Below are 21979 nucleotides of genomic sequence, written 5' to 3'. Positions count from 1 at the left end.
ACCAGTGGAGAATATCGTGAGTGATGAGAAACAACTTGTTAACTCCTCGTCTACAAGCTGCAATCAGGAAAAATTATGTAGCATTATATTAGGCTATGAATTATTTCAGTATTCATTGAAATTGAAATAAATGAAGAAAATCAACTAACGCTGTATAGTTGTTGTTCTTGCTACATAACAACAGACTACCCACAAATACACAATCTAGAATGATGCATCAAACAAGTATAGTATACTTAACGTGAGCGTGTCAAACACTAAAGTCTTCCGAAACCGCGTCTGCCAGTCCCAGGCGTCCACTGCTCTGTACGCGTAATTACGGCCCGTGACTTCAATTGTTGATGCGTTATTAACTGGTAGGCACTGTAGAACACGTGGAGAGGTAATTGGTGACTATTGGTGGAGTTGCAACATAATTAGTGTTGAAAAACTGTTCAGTCACACCACCTCCACGCGACTTCCCTTCCTAATCGTCAGTCGGACACGTGAGGAATGGCGGCTTGTCGCTTGCGTCCCCCTCAACCCCCTCCTTGCATTCACAATAGAATTTAGTAATCACGGAGAATTCTTTTCCGTGTAAATACTGAAGTAATGCTTTAAAAGAATAGGGTTGCAATTGTAGGGAACTATATTGTTTATATTCTCGCTAGATAGTGTTGATTAAGCACCGTTTCCTTATTAACAAGAAATGGGAAATATTTCCATGGCATTTGTATATAACAGATAAAACTGTTATTTAGTGATAATCTTAGTTAATAATTCTCAGTTATTGGATCATTAGGAGTAATGATATCAGTAATTAATTATTATACAGAATACTGATAAAAGTAGAGAACCATATTCAATTCTCTAACATATTGGTAATAAATGTCTAGATAGACATTATCTGACGCAATCCTGTCTCTCGATGTCGTGAGAATTTCAGCAATTAATGCGCAGATACAGAAATATTTATTTATGTTAGTATTACAGTTAGTAAGGTTAATTGATATTGTGGTTAATATACAACAGTAGTGTATTGTGATACAATAGAGATGTATCAGTGTTGGAAATTTCCAACATAACTCCAGGGGGGGGGGGGAAACTTGAGTTGCAGTTCAATGTTGAGTACTGACGTACCTATCCTGAAGTTAATTTAATGTTAGTATGTTAGTACGCACATAATGGATGTCCCATATTTGTCAAGGACAGATAAGACTCTAAGTCTTGTAAAGGAATTAAAGTTAAATGTAGAACATTGAATGATAAATCATCTAAAGTTAATAACAACTAAAGCCTACTATATACTCAATGACTGGTGTCACTATGACGTGTAACGGTTAGGTTACTAACTCTTAAAGCTTTGTAAACTCTGCAGTACTCTAGATGTAATAATGGTGTAGTTTATAGCCTACACAAACAAATTAATAATGGAAGCATACAATTCAAGGTGACGTAGAATCCACAGAGAAGTGAATATCCTGGGTCACTGTGACTTGTAACTGATTAGTTACTGGACATCACAACACGGTATCATCATGATTACCTTGAATTGGATGGTAATTTATTTGCTCTCAATCAGAGCTATAATAGGTTTGTAGTTTCCGTTTGCATTGTTGAGCAGCGGCTCTAAGTGGGCGAGTGCTCGGTGGATCAGAATTGTTGTCCTCGGAAACTGTAGGTGAAATTGGTTCTGTTGAACACTCTCGTTCTGCTAATTCGAGAGGTACCAACTTCTCTAATGTTTTTAGAGTAGTAGTGCCTCGGCACAAAACCCGTACTACTCTCAGGATGTCTTGGTGATCTGGGTGAACAGAGCAATCTTGTCTACAGGCCATTCTGACCTGGGTCCATCACTGTCAATCAACACTAGATCTCCTGGTTTGAGTTGAACCTTATTATAGGGGCTCGAAGCTCCATAGTGGTACTCTCGTAGAGCTGTGAGGTACTCTTGAGTCCACACCACATTCCATCTTTCAATTACTCTCGAGAGATGTTGGTAACTTACCACTAAATCACTCCTAGTCACATGGGAAGGGTCAAGTGGATCCTTTTCTGCCAAAGGTATCAGAGGGCTCAGCAGGCCTCCATGTAATAAATGTGAGGGACTCAGGGGTTCTCTCTGTGAGAAGTCATCTGATAGGTAAGATAAAGGGCGGTTGTTGACCTGCGCCTCAATTTCTATGACGAGTGTTTGTAGTTCAGGGAAACTAATTTTCTGTCGATGCAAGGTCTTCCTTAAACATTTCTTGACAGTCCCTATCATACGTTTGTAGAACCCACCTTGCCAGGGGGCTCTGGGAGCTATAAATTTCCAGTGGCATTGTCGTCTCTGCATGACAGACTACACTTCTGGATGATTCCATATCTCTCGTAGGCAGACTTCTCCTGCCACAAAATTTGAACCATTATCGGATATCGTTAGTTTGGGACAAGATCTGCGAGCGGCAAATCTACGAAAGGCTTGGATGAAGGCTTCTGCACTCATGTCAGAAGTCACTTCTAGGTGTACGCCTTGTGTGGTTGCACACGTGAAGAGGCAAATATAAGCTTTCACTGGTACCTTATCTGGAGCGCCAGTGAGAAGTAAGGCTCTGTGTAATCGACACCAGTGGCCTAAAAAGGACGAAGATGGACTACTCTCTCTTTAGGGAGTGGTGGAGGTCCTGGGTCAACCTGTCCTCTTAAAAAGAACGTCGCTTTTGGCCGTTTGCCCGTATGGCCGAATTTGGACGTAATTTGAAAATGAAAAAAAAATGAAAACAAATTTGGAATTTTTTTTTCAACAACAGTAAGTTAAGTGTCCTCTGATAGGTTAGGTGGGCAGGAAATTCTTATAAAGTTTCAAAACGTTATGAAAAACGTTAATTTAAAGTGTCCTCTTATAGCCTCTGCGCGTAGGCAGGACGACTCAAACAGAAAACGGAACAGAACGTCACTTTTGTGAGTCGATTTCATTTCAAATTACGTCCAAATTTAGCCATATCGCTCATACGAGCCAAAAGTGACGTTCTTTTTAAGAGGACGGGTTGCCTGGGTAAGGATACACTCGAGCGTCGTATCTTTTGCAGATCACACAGGACTTAATGAGAGATTTGACAGTTTGACGACCTTGGGAAAGCCAATATTTCTGTCTCAAGTCGGTGAGAGTGTAACACTCCACCATGTAAAGTATTATATTGATGATGTTGTAAAACTAGAAGTTTCGTAATAATGTGGTGACGTGGTAGAAGGATCGGATTCTTTGTATCCAAATCAATTTCTGCATGTAGCAGACGTCCTCCACACGTTAATATATTATATTATGAGTGTTGGTATCATACCAGATACCTAGAGACTTGGTTAATTTATCTGGAAGATTTTCATATTCACTTCCACACGTCTCTTGTTGTGCACGTTTGATCTAGTAGAGGATAGGATTGGGAAAATTATGCCTGATTCCTATCCTAGCAAGAAATTCAAACATATGTGCTGTCACTCTTAATAACTTTCTCAAGTTGGAATATTTGTGAGGAATAATAGCTGAGGTTCGATGAGGTTCTGGGTCTTTCATGGGAGTAGTGATACTGGTCACTATGTCTTGTGGTTTCTGTTTGGGGCACTGACCACTAACAAGCCATGAAGGTTCATTAAACCACATCGAAGACTTGATTAGCTGTTTTAATGTTAAGCCTCTTGATAGGTAATCTACAGGATTGTCCTTGGTGGGGTCGTGTCTGAATTTGCATCCTGCAGATAATTCATGGATTTCCCTAACACGATTGCTAACGTAGGGAGTTTTATTGTTATTATTTCTTACCCATTGTAAAACTGCCTCATTGTCTGACCACACTTCGATTTCACCAAAGTGAATATTGTTGAGTGTCTTGGTCAGGCAATGAGCCAATCTTACTCCCACCAGCAATGCAGTTAACTCCATTTGAGGTAAAGATCTCTTCTTGATGGGAGCAACTCTTGCTTTGGATGTGAGTAAAAATTATTGTTCATTATTGACTAAGTACGCTGCAGCGCCATACGCTTTGCCAGATGCATCGCAAAAGACATGCAAATTTGTGGGTAAGTTTTGTCTTGAAGCATTATGAGGAAATTTCAAAACACGGAATTGATTAAAATCCGTTGTGAGTATTTGCCATTTGTCCTGCAACTCATTTGGCAACGGATCATCCCATCCCATATGTTTTTGCCAACATTCCTGCATGAGGAGTTTGCCCTTTATTAAAATAGGACTGAGTAAGCCCAAAGGGTCAAATGGTTGACTGACATAGGAGAGTAATTTTCTCATGGAAAGGGTTGAAGTATTGGTTTGTACTGACTTGACATTCATCTCGTCGGTAACTGTACTCCATTCCATGCCCAGAACTTTTAATTGATTAGGTACCCGATAACCCAGAAATTTTTTCTCGATTATCTGGTTTAATGATTTGTTGTTGGTTGAGGCCCGTGATTGTAGTGGCATATTGGTTCCTAGTAATTCATGGTTAGCCTCATGGTAGATTTCTACCAATTTGGATTTGTCATCAGTAGTTCCCTGGAAATTGTCTACATACAAGTTGTTACTAATGTCCGTTTTATAAGGGCTGTCTGACTTCTTCAAATGTGTATCTAATGTGGCTTGAAGTAGAAACGGGGAAGAAGTCGCACCTAATAGCACAGAGGCAAACCTGCAGGTTACGACATTACTGTCAGGATCCAGTGGGTCCTTAATCCGGAGAAATTTGGTGTAATTATGATCCTCCTCTTGTAAGCCTACTCTAAGGAAAGCTTTACTGATATCAGCAGTATAAGCGAAAATACCAGTACAGAATCGTAACAATACGTCATGTAGCCTTTGTGTCAGGCTAGGTCCTGTTTGGAGACATTCATTCAAGGACACGCTGTTTGCCTTCACTTTGGCACTACAGTTGAAAACGATACGTAATGGTGTTGTCAATGAATCTTTCACTACAGCATGATGGGGTAAATAGTGACCTGTTTTTCGGTCATCATCATCAACAACTTCGATAAATTTACTGTTGAGTTGTTGTTGAATTAATTGATGATACATGTTCAATTTATCTGGCTGTTTCTTCAGCCGTATTAATTGAGACTAATTGAGAGGCTGCCATGTAATAATTAACTGGAAGTTGTGGATGATTCAACTTCCATGGCAGTCTCACCCAGTATTGTTTGTCTTTATAGACAACTGTATCCAGATCTTGCTGGTAAGTCCACATATCATCAGGGCTTAGTTATCAGGGACAATACCTAAAGTGTCTAAATCCCACAGACGAAATACAGGTGGATCAGACTCATTATCTTCAGATATTTCTCTGAAATGTAGGGGTGACTGTTCCAAGCCTAGTCACGCCACTATTGAATTGTTAGTTTGTTTGTTGGTTGACAGATTTTTGCTGGAAAAGCACCGGCCCTGTTAGCAATTTGCCTCCAGCAGATGACACCAAATTAATTCCGTATTGTCTGGTGCATGCTGTTATAAATCTGTAAAAATAGTCAGCGCCTATTTGGATACCAACGTCTGTGAGGCAATCAGAATTTATTTTGTGATCAGCTAGCCTCATGCGGTTACATCTGAGATATCTCGCAGTGTGAGCTAGTCCTGTGACCTGCAGGTCTGAAGGAAGTTTATCTACTACCACCACTAGTATCGGACTAGTAGAAGATCCAAGTCTCACTAACATCTTGACTACTTGGTATTCACGAGGTCCACTATTAGTCAAAAAAGCAGAGATATTCAGTTTCACACTTTTGGCAGGTTTTAATTTCAACTTGTCAGCTAATTGTTGTGTGATGAAAGTTTTCTGTGATCCTTGATCAAAGAGACCTCTAGTGTTAACTCTAGACTTCCTATCAATTAGTTTAAGTTGAGCTGTAGGCAGAGTAGTATTATTGCCTGACTCAGTAGCAAGTACATTGATTTCTTGGTGTACCTTGCAATATTGTACTGTGGTAGAATTCATAGAATTCTCCTTAGGTGTCACAGATTGTGAAGAAGTTTTTCTATATAAGGCATAATGATGCACACCTTTGTTGCATCTACTGCACAACCGTAGATGTATTACACATTTACTGGGATCATGAGAACCCATGCACTTGGTGCATCTGTGTAATTCTTGTAGCCGTTTAATCCTGGCATTAAAGTTAGGATAAACATTGCACTTATAGGTGACATGTACTTGTTCACAGAGCAGACACTTTCTCTTGCTGAGTTTGTCTTCTCAGTAGACACATCAGTTGTAACGTCAGAGGGAGATACTGAATAAATACCTACGCTACCACTCATTTTCCCAGTGGATGGAGCAGTCCTAGGTTTGAATTTATTGGACTTGTTCAAAGTCGATTTGGGTTTGACCGAGTTGTTAATGTTAGGTTGTTTAGACTCAGGTTTAATCTTATCATGAGTTTTCAACCTATTAACCGTTATTCTTAGTCCCTCGAATATTTGCTCATGAGTGAGAAACTCGGTTTTATAGTGTGAGCAGATTTCTGCTAAAATATTTTGAGGTAATTTCCTCAGTAAAAGTAACTTAATTGACCATTCGGAGCCTGGTACATCAACTTTAGTACCTAAGGCCTTCACTAGAGACTCTACTTGTAGCCTGAAGCTTTGAAGTGAGTCTGGTCGGTTACTTGGTGCATTCAGATCCAGTAACTGGTAATACAGGTTAGCTATACTCAACTCCTTGTTGCAATAATTCAACTTTAGTAGTTTTATAGCGTCCTCATAATTACTCTCAGTGAGAGCTAGATTATTTATGACCTTTTTAGCATCCCCTGTGAGAAGACTGATTAGGTAACCGAAACGCATTGCGTAATAGTGGCTTTAGGCATTGTATGTACTAGCTCTATCTATATATCAATCCATTAATGTAACATCACTTGTATGTATATACCTTACCTGAATAAACATCTGAATCTGTAAGGGAATTTAGAAACTCTGTCAAGAGAAGGTTCTTTATGTATATGAACTTCAAAGGAAGTCCAAAATGTGTCCCAATTTTCTTCATCCAGCCCTGCAAATGTAGGTAAGTCTAAAGTAGGCAGACGAACTTCAGGTAATTGAATACTGGATTGAGACATAGTATTATTTGCATTGGATTTATGTTGATTTACTATATTGGATAGTACATTAAGTTTATCTTGAGTCTCATCTTCATACTGAGAAATTTCTGCTAGAGTTTGATCTATTTCATCAGGATCAGTTTCAGCTGCATCCAGTATGTTAAGATAAGACTGGATAGTAGATCTGACCTGATCAAATTTGAGATCAGCTACTCTCAATGATGTTTCTAATTGATGGTAATCAATGGGAGTTGCTTTAGACAAAATATCAGACTTATTAATCAGTCTGGTTAAATGACAGTTAAGGCCAATATAGGTTCTCCTTAACTGTTCAGGAGTAGCCATGGTGGCTTTAAGTCCAAGTTTCATAAGACTTGAATAAGTATTGCTAATGTAGCTTGGGTACTTGCTCATTAGTTGACAAGTAAATTGAATATAGCCTAAATCAGTCTGGCTAAATTACACTCTTCCTCATTCGAGGTTAAATGTTCCTACCTAACAATAAGTAGCTAAGGATTTTGAGCAGTGCTTGAATATCACCATTAGACTTTCATCTGGCTAGCTCTTCATTATCACCATTAGATGTAATAGTGATCATTCATCAGCACTCAAAATTCATACACACAAATAATGAATACACAAAATGATTAATATGTATATACTCTAATCAGAGTTACTATAAAGTTTGTATCCCACCCTTGGTAGGGTCAGCACAAGAATGAATAATGTATGCACTACTGGCTAGTTCAAGACTAGTTGAAAGGATTTCTACTAAAGAAACTACTAAATTATTTAGTCTGCATTTGTGCAAAACTCAGCACAATCACAGCCTAAATTCCTACCTAATAAAGGTTGGCATAAATTAATTTATGGTGCAATAATGTGAATATATAGTTGTGCTGTGTTTTTGTTTTTTTAGATTTTATAATTTATATAAATGTGCACTTTCACACACAGGTGAAAACACAAATATATACAGTTGATTTTAGCTTGCTAGCCACAGCCTTTTATGGTGGTTGATTGTGCTGACCAACTTGTCAACTACATGTGACCTAGACTCACCTGACAGGTGTACACCATCTCTTGCCAGGTGTTGCCTGTATGGTCTGGCTGTAAATTGAATGTAAGTAGCATCCAATCGTACTCTCTTCCTCAGCCGAAAGTATATATTTGGCAGCCCTTTGGTAATATTCTGGACTCACTCCCCAACTACTATTATTATTTCTTTGTTGGCGAGGTTCCACTACTGTGAACACTACTGAACTGCCGACAACTTTAAATGAGGAAATTATTGTTTTAAGGTGATTAATTACCTCAGCTGGGTGTCGAGTAGGATGGATGTCATTACCACCTAGATAAATAATGGTTAGATGGTGAGGCCAATCTAACGCAGGTGTTAATGTGGAGTTATTATAGAAATTGTGAGGTGTTGCTCCTGGTGACCTGAAGATTCTTACCTCAGTGTGAAGTATAGGTCTGAGTGTTGTGGGTAATTGACTGTGTCCCAATAGTGCTACTTTATACATGAGGTATAAACAGCAAATAAATTGGTGTGAATTAGGCTAACTTATGTGGTACACTGCCGGTAGCCACAAATAATAAAATGTGGTTAGTCTAGATTACTTCACACAGTGATTAGTTATGGTTAATTAGAATAGCTTGATTCTGCTATTAATTGGTATGTGTTCGGTTCGATAAGACCAAAATGTTGTGTTGGTCGATATAGAGTTTTATGATTAATTGGTATGTGTCCGATATAGTTTTATGTTAATTGGTATGTGTTCGGTTCGAAAAGGACCAAAATGTTAGGTATCTGGATTGGATTTATGTTGGTACATAAATCGAAGGACCACCCACTTTTGAGAAAAGAGGGAAAACGAATAAAGGTGATTATTAAATTGACTCTATAGAACCAGTTCGTATGTGCGATAATTAACTTAACAATCACTTGAAGATAATGAATAGACTGTATTAATTAAAGTCAAAGATTAATTAAAGTCAAAGCCTCAAATATCAACATTGGGGGGGGAGGGTATTTCTTGAAGTTCATATATATATTGGAACCAGTGTGGTTCGTCACTAGTTCGTTGTTGAGTTAGTAACATGGCAAATCTGAACTAAATATAGATTCAAAGATATGACATATCAAATAATGAATATATTGAGAGATTATGAAATGTTGAGCAACAATAGGAGTAAAACACATTAATCACTAAGAAATAAATTCTAGCATTAACTTATTCTCTGTAAATATTCTATATGTGAATTTATATAGAAACTAACATTAATCTTAGCTAAATTTATACGAAAACGGGTGTCTTAGCTGTAAGACGACTTCTGTAATTCCGTTTCGTTACGCGTCCTCTTGATCACAAGATCCCAACAAAGAAGGAACCAGTGGAGAATATCGTGAGTGATGAGAAACAACTTGTTAACTCCTCGTCTACAAGCTGCAATCAGGGAAAATTAAGTAGCATTTCATTAGGCTATGAATTATTTCAATATTCATTGAAATTGAAATAAATGAAGAAAATCAACTAACGCTGTATAGTTGTTGTTCTTGTTACGTAACAACAGACTACCCACAAATACACAATCTAGAATGCGCATCAAACAAGTATAGTATACTTAACGTGAGCGTGTCAAACACTAAAGTCTTCCGAAACCGCGTCTGCCAGTCCCAGGCGTCCACTGCTGTGTATGCGTAATTACGGCCCGTGACTTCAATTGTTGACGCGTTATTAACTGGTAGGGCACTATAGACTGGTAGGGCACTATAGAACACGAGGAGAGGTAATTGGTGACTATTGGTGGAGTTGCAACGTAATTAATGTTGAAAAACTCTTCAGTCACACCACCTCCATGCGACTTCCCTTCCTAATTGCCAATCGGACACGCGAGGAATGGCGGCTCATCGCTAGCGTCCCCCTCAACCCCCTCCTCGCATTCACAATAGAATTTAGTAATCACGGAGAATTCTTTCCGTGTAAATACTGAAGTAATGCTTTAAAAGAATAGGGTTGCAATTGTAGGGAACTATATTGTTTATATTCTCGCTAGATAATGTTGATTAAGCACCGTTTCCTTATTAACAAGAAATGGGAAATATATTCATGGCATTTGTATATAACAGATAAAACTGTTATTTAGTGATAATCTTAGTTAATAACTCTCAGTTATTGGATCATTAGGAGTAATGATATCAGTAATTAATTATTATACAGAATACTGATAAAAGTAAGAGAACCATATTCAATTCTCTAACATATTGGTATTAAATATGTCTAGATAGACATTATCTGACGCAATCCTGTCTCTCGATGTCAACAGTAGTGTATTGTGATACAATAGAGATGTATCAGTGTTGGAAATTTCCAACAACTGAAGCTGCTCTCTCTATTATATTATTGATTGCCATGTTGTTCCTATCAAACTCCTGTCTGGGTCGTCTGTCATTTAGGGAAGGGTTGTAAATGATTGCCACTATTATCTTAGGTCCACCCATTGTTATAGTTCCTGTTATGTAATCTCTGAACTCGTCACCACCCAGAATTTCCATCTAATCTAAACTCCAGTCCTTCCTTATTAGCAGGGCTACTCTTCCACCTCCTCTTCCCTTTCTTTCCTTACTATATAGTAATCTTTTGGAAACACAGCGTCTGTTATGACTCCTGACAATTTTGTTTTCATGAGTTCTATTACATCTGGGTTTTCTTCTTGAGCCCTTTTCGCCAGTTCACTTGCTTTATTGGTAATCCCACCAATGTTTAAGTACATTACCTTGAAGCTCACTTTCCTATATTCATTTTCACCCTCCCTCCCCACAAGTGTAGGAAGGTGTTCCATGGTTATTGCTACTTGGGTAGGCTCATCCTCCTTTGAGGTAGTTGCCAGGGGTTCAGGGGGATGTGGAATGGGGGGATGGAGGGCTTAGGTCTTGCTCAGGTCTGCTTGGGGCAGGAAGAAGTCCTGGTGGTGAGAGGCAGGGAGTGCTTGAGGTTGGGGGTCTGGGATTGCTTGAGGAGAGGGTATGCCCTCCTGTGGTGTAGTTGACAGGGGTTTGGGGGGAGGTGAAATGGGGGATGGAGGGCCTAGGTCTTTCCTGGGCCTGCCTGGGGCAGGAAGAAGACCAGGGGATGGGAAAGCAGAGGATACTCAGGGTAAGGGGGGAGGGAGGATTTCAGTGATATGGTGGACATTGTGCAGGGGCAGGGAAAAATTTGTGCTGGGGTTGTGGCGGGAGCCCTACAGGGTGGTGGTGGGCTGGGGTGTTGCATTCCCTTCTGGGGTTCCTGAATTGCTGGATTGAGGTTCCTCACTCCCCTCTAGGATTGCTGGGTTGGAAGCTGGGGTTCCCTGGCTCTATTTCCTCTCCCTGCGCCTTTTCCTTGTATCTGCTGCCCTTATTATCTCATCCCTGGTCATGTCCCTCTGGAGGTATACTTCTCTGTAATTCCTTGCATTTTTCAGTTTGCTCTTCTCTACTAGTATGTCCTCTTTGATGTCCTCGCTCTTGAATACTACCTTGATCAATCTCTTTTTGTCTCTGTTGTACTGGCCAATCCGGAAAAACTGTTCTATGTCTCGTTCAGCCCCTTCCATTCCTATCTCCTCTAGTATCCCTGCCACTGCAGAGATACATGACCCGCATTGTATCCATTTGTGTGAGTGTGGGTCATGTATCAATTTGTGTGAGTGCAGGTCATGTATCCACTTGTGTGAGTGTAGTTCATGTATCTATTTGTTTAAGTGTCAAGTATGTATCCATTTGTGCAATTGTGGGTCAAGTGTTCACTTGTACAAGTGTGGTCATGTGCTCACTTGTATAAGTGTGGGTCATGTGTTCACTTGTATAAGTGTGGGTCATGTGTTCACTTGTATAAGTGTGGGTCAAGTGTTCATTTGTGTAAATATATTTCCAGTTGCCATCTGTACTAGTGGCAAGAGTTTCGGTAAAAGGCATCGTCAACGAAGCTGTTCACAGCATTACTCCACAATATAGTAAAAGTTCTGTGGTGAGATATTTTACTTGTTTTACCCGATTGTTGTGCTTGCAGCAGTCGCCTAAGTATTCTCTGTCGAGTTATGACCCCTCAGTGAGCGGTCTACTCAAGACAGAGGTATACCGATAGGACTGTGAGTCACGTTGGCCGTGTCATTCATTATGTTCACGAGATGTACCGAATGATTAAGGTTCACATTAATTTGTTAGAAAGTTGATGAATGCTAGCTTGGGGTCGTGTAAATTAGGTTTCAGTGTAATTTGTCAAGAGTCAGGTCTGACGGAAAAATGGTGTAACGTTTAACAAGTTTATTTACAACTTAACAACTAGTACAACACATGTGAATCCTTTAGTATAATTAAGAGTGTCACATCAATTAGCTACACAAATCATACACAGCAGGAACCGTTTCCCACCGCTCTAGTATGAGGATTCTCGACCCTCTTGCACGAGTCATACAAAGTAAACTGATCTAAACTTGGGTTATCTTATCTTGAGGTTATCTTGAGATGATTTCGGGGCTTTTTAGTGTCCCCGCGGCCCGGTCCTCGACCAGGCCTCCACCCCCAGGAAGCAGCCCGTGACAGCTGACTAACACTCAGGTACCTATTTTACTGTTAGGTAACAGGGGCATAGGGTGAAAGAAACTCTGCCCATTGTTTCTCGCCGGCGCCTGGGATTGAACCCAGGACCACAGGATCACAAGTCCAGCGTGCTGTCCGCTCGGCCGACCAGCTCGAGTAATGGGTGAATATTGCAATTTCTGCATGTCGACGCTTGCAGGATCAAAATAACAATAATAATGTTACAATTAATATATTTTTTTTTTGGTCACTGAGACAATAACTAATAATGCTGGTGACACAATCCTAATCTGACGTGTGTTTAATCAGCCATGCCTGGTCGCCCTCAGAGAAGCGTGACACACTTGAAGGTTTCCACTCACACTCTGCCAAGAGTGAGGCCATAAACGCTTCACAATCTCTACTTGATGGCAGAGAAATCGTTGCGAGTTGACTCTGATGAAATACGTTTTGAATGATTACCGGTAATCATCACACGAAACACACAATGAAACAATCAGGATCCTGAACTTACATTTGTGGCATACACTCACTCACACTCAGACATCTGTGGTTGTTACGGTCACTATGGACCAGTAACCGGGTTCTTGATAGATGAACCTCGTTTATAGTATCCACCCCAAGTCGGTAATACGCTTTCAAGGATTGGCTGTATAGTGTAATAAGGGAAAGGGGGATGAATAATACACACAGTTCCCTTCACCAATATATTTACACTTTCAACGTTAAATATATAAAAACTGACTATCACCACACTTATTTACAATAGTGTCACTTTCACACAGGACACCAAAAGCGCACACATGCAGTGTTCACCAACCCCAGCGTTTCCACCACTCAATACTTTGTCCACTCGTACTGGAAAACACTGGCGAGTTGACCTTTTATATGGACCAGTCCACATTATCACGCGGTGCCTATACCCCACTATCGCTCTCCAGCCACTCGCTGGCGGAGGACTTCAGCCACACGCTGATTGGGGTCACAAACAACCATATACAGGGGAAGCTAACCCCTTTCAGAAGCCTCTAGTGACCGGCTAGCAGCACTTCACAACAGTCACCTCACTGTTGTCCGTTACTCTCCTAAGCCAATCCCGTGGTACGCCAATGTCTACCAACAATGCGTAAATCAGCAGCTAACACACTTCTCAGGTGTTACAGATGTTGAGTCAGGTGTTACAAATGTTGAGTCAGGTGTTACAGATGTTGAAGTAGGTGTTGCAGATGTTGAGGTAGGTGTTGCAGGTGTTGAGATAGGTGTTGCAGATGTTGAGGTAGGTGTTACAGATGTTGAGGTAGGTGTTGTAGATGTTGAAGTAGGTGTTGCAGATGTTGAAGTAGGTGTTGCAGATGTTGAAGTAGGTGTTGCAGATGTTGAGGTAGGTGATGCTGATGTTAAGGTAGGTGTGCAGTTGTCGAGGTAGGTGTTGTCGATGTTAAGTTAGGCGTGCAGATGTTGAGGTAGGTGTTGTTGATGTTGAGGTAGGTGTTGTTGATGTTGAGGTAGGTGTTCTAGATGTTGAGGTAGGTGTTGTAGATGTTGAGACAGGTGTTCTAGATGTTGAGGTAGGTGTTGCAGATGTTTTAACTACACTACTAAAGAACCAATAGTTCTTTCCTTTTGTGTTTCCTTGGATAATGATTGGAATAGCTTTGTCCACAGCAGCTGTAACGCCTTCCTAGAGACTGGTCTCGTGTATGTTCAAATCCTCAGGTGGCGTGTATGTCACATGTACATTTTCAAGTTCCTCTTGGTATATATTCCAATTGGCCTTTTTGAAATTCCACCGAGATTGTGCACGTTGTGTAGGAGGTTCGTTCTATGTTTAGTGTTGTGACAGTAGCGTAGTGGTCACTGGTGATCACCGGGTCTACCTCACACTTCACCTGATGCTTGAGCACTGTTGAGATTAATGTAAGATCAAGGGAACCCTCTTGAATGTGAGTGGGTTCCCCAGTGTTGAGAAGTGTAATTTCAGGTACTTCTCGCAGAGCAGCAGCTAAATGGCGCCCATCTGCATTGCTGGCCCAGTCGCACCTAACTCTGGATGATGAGCTTTAAAATCCCCAGCAATAATTACATTTTCGTGCGTGATCAAGGCAAGCACTGTTTCTGCTTCTAGTCTACGTCTAGGGGGCTTGAAGACGTTGTATATGAGGAACTCAATATTAGCCTTATTCACTGTTACTGTTAATACCTCTACTCCATCCCCACATGAAACTGGGTCTCTTTTCGGGCTGGGTATGGTGTTTCTGACTAGGGTTATTAAACCTCATTGTCTCCTCTGTTCATACGGTATAATATAGTACTGATATCCAGCTAATGTGAAGGATTTTGTGACTGGGAATAGAGTTTCTTCCAAAACGATGATATCTGCTTTCGTACTGATTGCAGCTTCCTGAAGGGTGTGGTTTTTATTTCCAAGACCGTGTATGTTCCACTGCAATATTGGTAATGACCCGACGACGGTTTCGGTTGGTGTTGCCTGTTCTAGTAGAACTCCTCTTCGGAATCGACGTCTATATTCTCCACCTCGCAAGTCGTGTGGTGCTGCAAATCGGACTACACTGATTGTTCATGTTCATCTCCTACATTGTTGAAATCTAGGCATCCCTGTTGTCCATCACTTCGATGTTGCTATTGCTGCACATCAGACTGCATTGATTGTTCATGCCCGCCTCTTGTGTTGTCAAAATCTGTTCATCTCTGCTGTTTAATACTTCTTTGTTGGTGTTGTTGCCTATCAGACTGCATTTGCTGTTGATGTCTGTTTATTGTGTTGTAAGATTCCGTTGATCTTGATTGGCCACTGCTTCTTGCAGTTGCTTTTGTGGATCTTGAGGGTCTAGTGTCTTGACTACCAGACTGTTGTTGGTAGTCTGTATGTCCATGTCGCGGTGTTTGTCCTCTTGTGCTCCGTTTTGTCTCAGACTGTCTATTTCTTGTGTTACTTTGGTCTGCTGTGCGATCTTATCTATTATTAGACAAGTGATTTCTTGCGTGTGTTGTTGTGAGGCGTTCTGTATCATCTGTAGGCAATTGCTAATGGTTTCTGCCATGATCTTCACGATGTTTTTCAGCTGGACCTCCGTAAAACTGTAAATTTATTGTGTTGACTCTGAAAGTGATTGCCTTTTGTTGTATTTCAGCAGCGGTTTTGGTGTATTTTTTTTATTTGGAGTTCATTGAGAAGATTGGGAAATTTTGTTCTGTGAGAGTGGGTGTGCGTAGTGGGTGTGCACGAGTGTTCCAGATGATGGTGTTGGTGTATGTATTGTTGGTCTGTGAGTTGGTCCTGGTCTGAGTTGTCTGCACTTTTCTCTCCATGCAGAGCAGGTTATGCTTCATGCTTGATGTTGACTTCCACAATTTAGGCATTTGGCTATTGTGGTCTGGTTTGTGTTGTTCTTGCCTATATAGTCTTTGATTGGATGCCTCAGGCTGCACACTCCGCATCTCTCTTGTCCGGTGCAGCGTGATTGATGGTGGCCGCATTTTTGACATCTGAAGCAGCACAGGGGTTCAAGGACCTATGATCTCTGTCGGTATATTCCTCAATTTCAAGACTGAATGTTTCTGGCATATGTCCCATGACGGTCACCAGAACCTGACGTGTCAGTGCTTTGTCTACATTTGAGCGGGATCGTTACACATTCAAGATTTGCTTATGTTCTAGTATTGGATCCAGTGAAAGTCGACTAGGTATCCCCAAAGCACGACTCGTGTGCGCCTTTCTGAAGGGTCCAGCATTTCCAAACATAAAAGTTTTCCTTGCAGGACTGTTACGTTTTTCTAAGAAATTTGCAGTCTGTTGGTCTCCTAATGTTATTATAATTCCTCCTCTCAAATTGACTTTGTTAGAAAGTTTGATCTCTGGCTGCTCCTCTTCCATTGTCCTCACTGCTCCATATGCTGTAGGAAAGTTGTCTGTCTGCATTATCTTGAATTTTGGAAGATGTGCCGAGTCTGACAGTTGCTGGTGGGAGACTGGTGCTGTCATCGCTTGTCCCACAATGAAGTCCTGGGTATCGCCTAGCCTTTCAGGGTAGGACTCTAATTGACCTAGTCAGTAATATTTAGTTCGCCTCTCTTGATCTGAAAGCACAGAACACGACATGACAACAATTTTCCTAGTACCTGTTGTTCTAGGTACCGTGCAATAGATTTTCATTAGACAGTGTTATTTAACAAAATTGTCTTTCTCCAGAATTTTAGTAACTTATTTTCTTGGTTTCAACATTTAATCACTATTATTCCAACACATGTTCCTAGGTATTCAAAAGCATTACATTAATATTATAGAACAAAGATGGCAATTACATTTACTGTTCCACAGTTGTTCATGAACACAAAAAAAATAGATGATGATGTTCGAAGACCGACGATTAGTTGATTGTAGTTTCAACGACCATCAGTTGCTGACTGTAGATAATCCTGGTCCACTTGTACTTCATCCAGTTTCCGCTGAAGGACAACATACTGTCCTAGAATTGAGTGTTGAGTGATCAGTGACAGCCTGTGACTGGCTGTCGCCGGTCGGGTGAACCTCCCTAAAGAGACGTGACTCATTACTCATCTTGTAGCCCACAAAACAGTCTTGATAGAAGAGACTGAACCGGTAGCTGAGCCACGGAAATGCTGGACGTAAACGAACAACGATGTTTCGTGACAGAAGTAGCTGCAGAAAGGCGTTGAGGTGGGTGGCGTGTTTGCAAAACAAGTGGCTCCCAATCTTCAGTCACCGTGGTTCAGTTCATCGCAGGGGTTTCTTGATGACACCAGACTACTAGACCGTAAACACCAATCGTGCATACCCTTGTACAGTTAAGAGGCCACAGCCTCCCTTGGGCCGAGGGAGGCTGTGGCCCCCCCTTCTATGGCGAGTCAACAATACGCAGTAGGGAGCCCGTGTCGTTTATCTAGTGTCCGCCTCGTTCCGCTTGCGTTACAATAGACGATGTAACCATGGATCCAACGAAGAGAATAATTAGAACTGCTACATGCTGTCTCCCTCCCCGATCTCTCTATATTTACTTCCGGTTTGCTTGCAGTCTTGACGACGCAGCTGGTGGGTGATGACATTAAAGGCTGGTCCCCGTTACAATGTAACAGTAGGACTGTTAATATAGAAAGACCATAGATTTAACATTAAAAGCCAGTAGTGAGTTGGTAGTGACCTGACAGGCTGGGAGTAATCCCTTCCCCTAGGTATTAGAGCTCATTGTACAGCAACGCCACAGGGACCCAGTGTCGAGTCATCAAACTAGGAGAAGAAGTCATGTATTAAAGAATTAGTAGGAATAATCAATCGTGGTTAAGCACTTATGTTAAAATTAACGGCAATTGAGAATAATGAATAAGTCTCGTATGTTATCAAAAAAGCATTTGACTTCAGTAAGATCTGAAAAAGGTAAAATATATTTCATCACTGGAAAAATAGGTACCTACCATCTTGTTTGTTACATCATGTAAATTAGTGAAATACAAGAGGTACTCAATATTGTAATTAGCCTGGTTCGAGTATCAAGATAATTCCCATTTGTTTTGGAATTAGAAGTCACCTTCAGTGACAAATACTGGATTTTAGTTAGCAATTTTCAAAGATTAATCTGACAACTAGCCTAGGGTCAGCCTCTGAGAGGTCAGTATTGGAGAGAAAGATTCAGTGTAGGCTGTGTATCAACTGGGGTCAACATCTCTCCCTGGAGCCACGTCAAAACATTGAGGCCTGGCTGCAATATTTTAAGGTAATTGTTTGTGTCTGAGTTTATTATAGTGTAGAAATCCACATTAATTGCTGTAGTTAATTACCAATTGCCTCAGTTAGGAAAATATTCAGTTAGGAGAGTGTTCAGCTTAGGGAGTGTTACTGTTACTTTATTTATTTGAATACCTTTGATTTAATAAATTTTGTTTACAATATTATGGTGTTTAGTGAAATTTCCCCAACGTTTACTTTACATTGCTGTTGGGCGCAAGCATCATGGTTGGAACTAGCCCCTCTGCAAGCCAGCAAGCATTTGCTTAATTTCGCAGAAAATCCCTTTATACTTGGATTTAATTTCCACACTAACATAAATCTTATCCCTCCTTTCCGAATAATTGGGGATACATTTTCGGGGTTTTATACCTAATTGACGGTATCCTGCTTCACCGTCCATTGGAGGAATTACTCAGTGGATAGCAGGTGGTGGTTGTGTAAGTCAGAGTTTGCAGTGTAGCATAGAAGGGTACAGTATCCTCGAGCCGTGATATCTAAACGGTCAAACGTTTAGATCTTGTGGAGGTGAACTGAAGGTTACACAGTAGATCTCTGGTTTCTGTATATATTTACTTAATAACGACCAGCATTTAACCAGTAAATGAGGTTAAAGGCTGGCCCCCGTTACAATGGTGGCAGTAGTGGGATGGTCTTTTTATATCAACAGTCCTACTGTTACATCCTTTGTGTCTAGTGTTGCCATGATACCGTCTCTATGTTGCGTACATTATGCTCCTATATTGTGTCTAGTGTTGCCATGATACCGTCTCTATGTTGCGTACATTATACTCCTATATTGTGTCTAGTGTTGCCATGATACCGTCTCTATGTTGCGTACATTATACTCCTATATTGTGTCTAGTGTTGCCATGATACCGTCTCTATGTTGCCTACATTATGCTCCTATATTGTGTCTAATGTTGCCATGATACCGTCTCTATGTTGCCTACATTATGCTCCTATATTGTGTCTAATGTTGCCATGATACCGTCTCTATGTTGCGTACATTATGCTCCTATATTGTGTCTAATGTTGCCATGACATCTCTTTTATGTTGCGTACATTATACTCCTATATTGTGTCTAGTGTTGCCATGACATCTCTTTTATGTTGCGTACATTATACTCCTATATTGTGTCTAGTGTTGCCATGACATCGCTTCTATGTTGTCATGTTACTAGACGCCTACATTATGCTCCAGTATTTCAATCACATATGCCCCTGCTTCCTCATAACTTGGTTCCTCCTTCTGTTGTTGGTGCTGCTGGTGACCTGCTGGTGATGATACTTCTGGTGATGCGCTGCTGCTGGTGACCTGCTGGTGATGATACTTCTGGTGATGCGCTGCTGCGGGTGACCTGCTGGCCGCACAGTTGGGTCAGACGTGAGCGCCTCCACCCGCCTTGCCAGCTTCCTGAAGGCGCAGGGGCTGCCAGGAACCCACACCACCTGCTACGAGGGTGGCTGCGGCGCCTGTATCGTCGTCGCCTCCGTCACCAACCCTGCCACGGGCAAGAAGATGACTCAGGCGGTCAACAGTGTCAGTATAGCCTCACGCTCAAGCTTACACCCACCAACATAAGCTTCAACACAGAGGCGTGGGAACAGGGAGCTTGAGGCTTAGGGAAGTCAATTGTACGGACACAGGTTGTGGCACACACAAACAGGCAGGCAGACGGTTCAATTATACATAATATACATATACATATTTAGTTATATATACATACAAAAGAGTAAAGACTGACCAGTTATATGACGGGCGATTATTGGAAGGCTTCTCCGAACATTCATAAGAATCTTCTGAACATAACGACCAAGACGTGATATCACTGAAGGCAACAGAAGGGGTTCCAGGGCACTTGTACACCACACTGGAGGCAACAGGAAGGGTTCCAGGGCACTTATACACCACACTGGAGGCAACAGGGGGTTCCAGGGCACTTGTACACCACACTGGAGGCAACAGAAGGGGCTCTAGGGCACTTATACACCACACTGGAGGCAACAGGAAGGGTTCCAGGGCACTTGTACACCACACTGGAGGCAACAGGAAGGGTTCCAGAGCACTTGTACACCACACTGGAGGCAACAGGGGGTTCCAGGGCACTTGTACACCACACTGAAGAAAACAGGAAGGGTTCCAGAGCACTTGTACACTACACTGGAGGCAACAGGAAGGGTTCCAGGGCACTTATACACCACACTGGAGGCAACAGGAAGGGTTCCAGGGCACTTATACACCACACTGGAGGCAACAGGGGGTTCCAGGGCACTTGTACACCACACTGAAGGCAACAGGAAGGGTTCCAGAGCACTTGTACACTACACTAGAGGCAACAGGAGGGGTTCCAGGGCACTTATACACCACACTGGAGGCAACAGAAGGGGCTCTAGGGCACTTATACTCCACATTGGGGCAACAGGAGGGGTTCCAGGGCACTTATCCACCACAACAGTGACAGAACTAACGGCACAACTACACACACTGTTGCACAATGTCCAGATATGTCCAGATAACACTGACCCCTCGCTGTGGATATTACTAACACTGACCCCACACTGTGGGTATTACTAACACTGACCTCTCACTGTGGGTATTACTAACACTGACCTCTCACTGTGGGTATTACTAACACTGACCTCTCACTGTGGGTATTACTAACACTGACCTCTCACTGTGGGTATTACTAACACTGACCTCTCACTGTGGGTATTACTAACACTGACCTCTCACTGTGGGTATTACTAACACTGACCTCTCACTGTGGGTATTACTAACACTGACCACACACTATATGTATTACGAACACTGACCCCACACTGTGGGTATTACTAACACTGACCACACACTATATGTATTACGAACACTGACCCCACACTGTGGGTATTACTAACACTGACCCCACACTGTGGGTATTACTAACACTGACCCCACACTGTGGGTATTACTAACACTGACCATACACACTGTGGGTATTACTAACACTGACCATACACACTGTGGGTATTATTAACATTGCCTCCGTAAAATGGGTATAACTAAAAATTTCCTCCCACAGTAGGCATTATTAAGACTGTCTTCTCAGCGTGGATTTATTAAAACTGACCTCCCACAATGAATATCACTAAAACTTCGTCTCCCACAGTGGTTGTACAACAAAGACTGCCTCTCCCACAGTGTGTATACTACTAGGCCTATTTCTCCCACAGTGTGTATACTACTAGGACTACCTCTCCCACAGTGTGTATACTACTAGGCCTACCTCTCCCACAGTGTGTATACTACTAGGCCTACCTCTCCCACAGTGCTTGGTGCCAGTGTTGGGGTGCCTGGGGTGGGAGGTGACGACGGTGGAGGGTCTCGGGAACAGGTTCGATGGTTACCACGTCATCCAGGAGCGTCTGGCTGACTACAACGGCACCCAGTGTGGCTACTGCTCCCCCGGCATGGTCATGAGTATGTATGGGTGAGTACAGTGACCAGGCATGGTCATGAGTATGTATGGGTGAGTACAGTGACCAGGCATGGTCATGAGTATGTATGGGTGAGTACAGTGACCAGGCATGGTCATGAGTATGTATGAGTGAGT

At 41.7% G+C, this 21979-nt stretch overlaps 1 protein-coding gene across 1 annotated transcript in view; it reads left to right on the top strand.

Annotated features, from left to right (window-relative positions):
* LOC123769025 (xanthine dehydrogenase/oxidase) overlaps positions 1-21979 on the top strand; it is a 170241-nt gene that overhangs the window by 17890 nt on the left and 130372 nt on the right. The window contains exons 3-4 of the mRNA XM_069309232.1: positions 19763-19929; positions 21696-21856. Of these exons, the coding sequence (XP_069165333.1) occupies positions 19763-19929; positions 21696-21856 (328 nt within the window). The remainder of the gene's footprint in view (positions 1-19762; positions 19930-21695; positions 21857-21979) is intronic.

This window comes from Procambarus clarkii, chromosome 64 (genome assembly GCF_040958095.1).
Source record: "Procambarus clarkii isolate CNS0578487 chromosome 64, FALCON_Pclarkii_2.0, whole genome shotgun sequence".
NCBI lineage: Eukaryota > Metazoa > Arthropoda > Malacostraca > Decapoda > Cambaridae > Procambarus > Procambarus clarkii.
The sequence above is the reverse complement of the archived record's forward strand: the minus strand, read 5'-3'. Positions and strand labels throughout refer to the sequence as shown.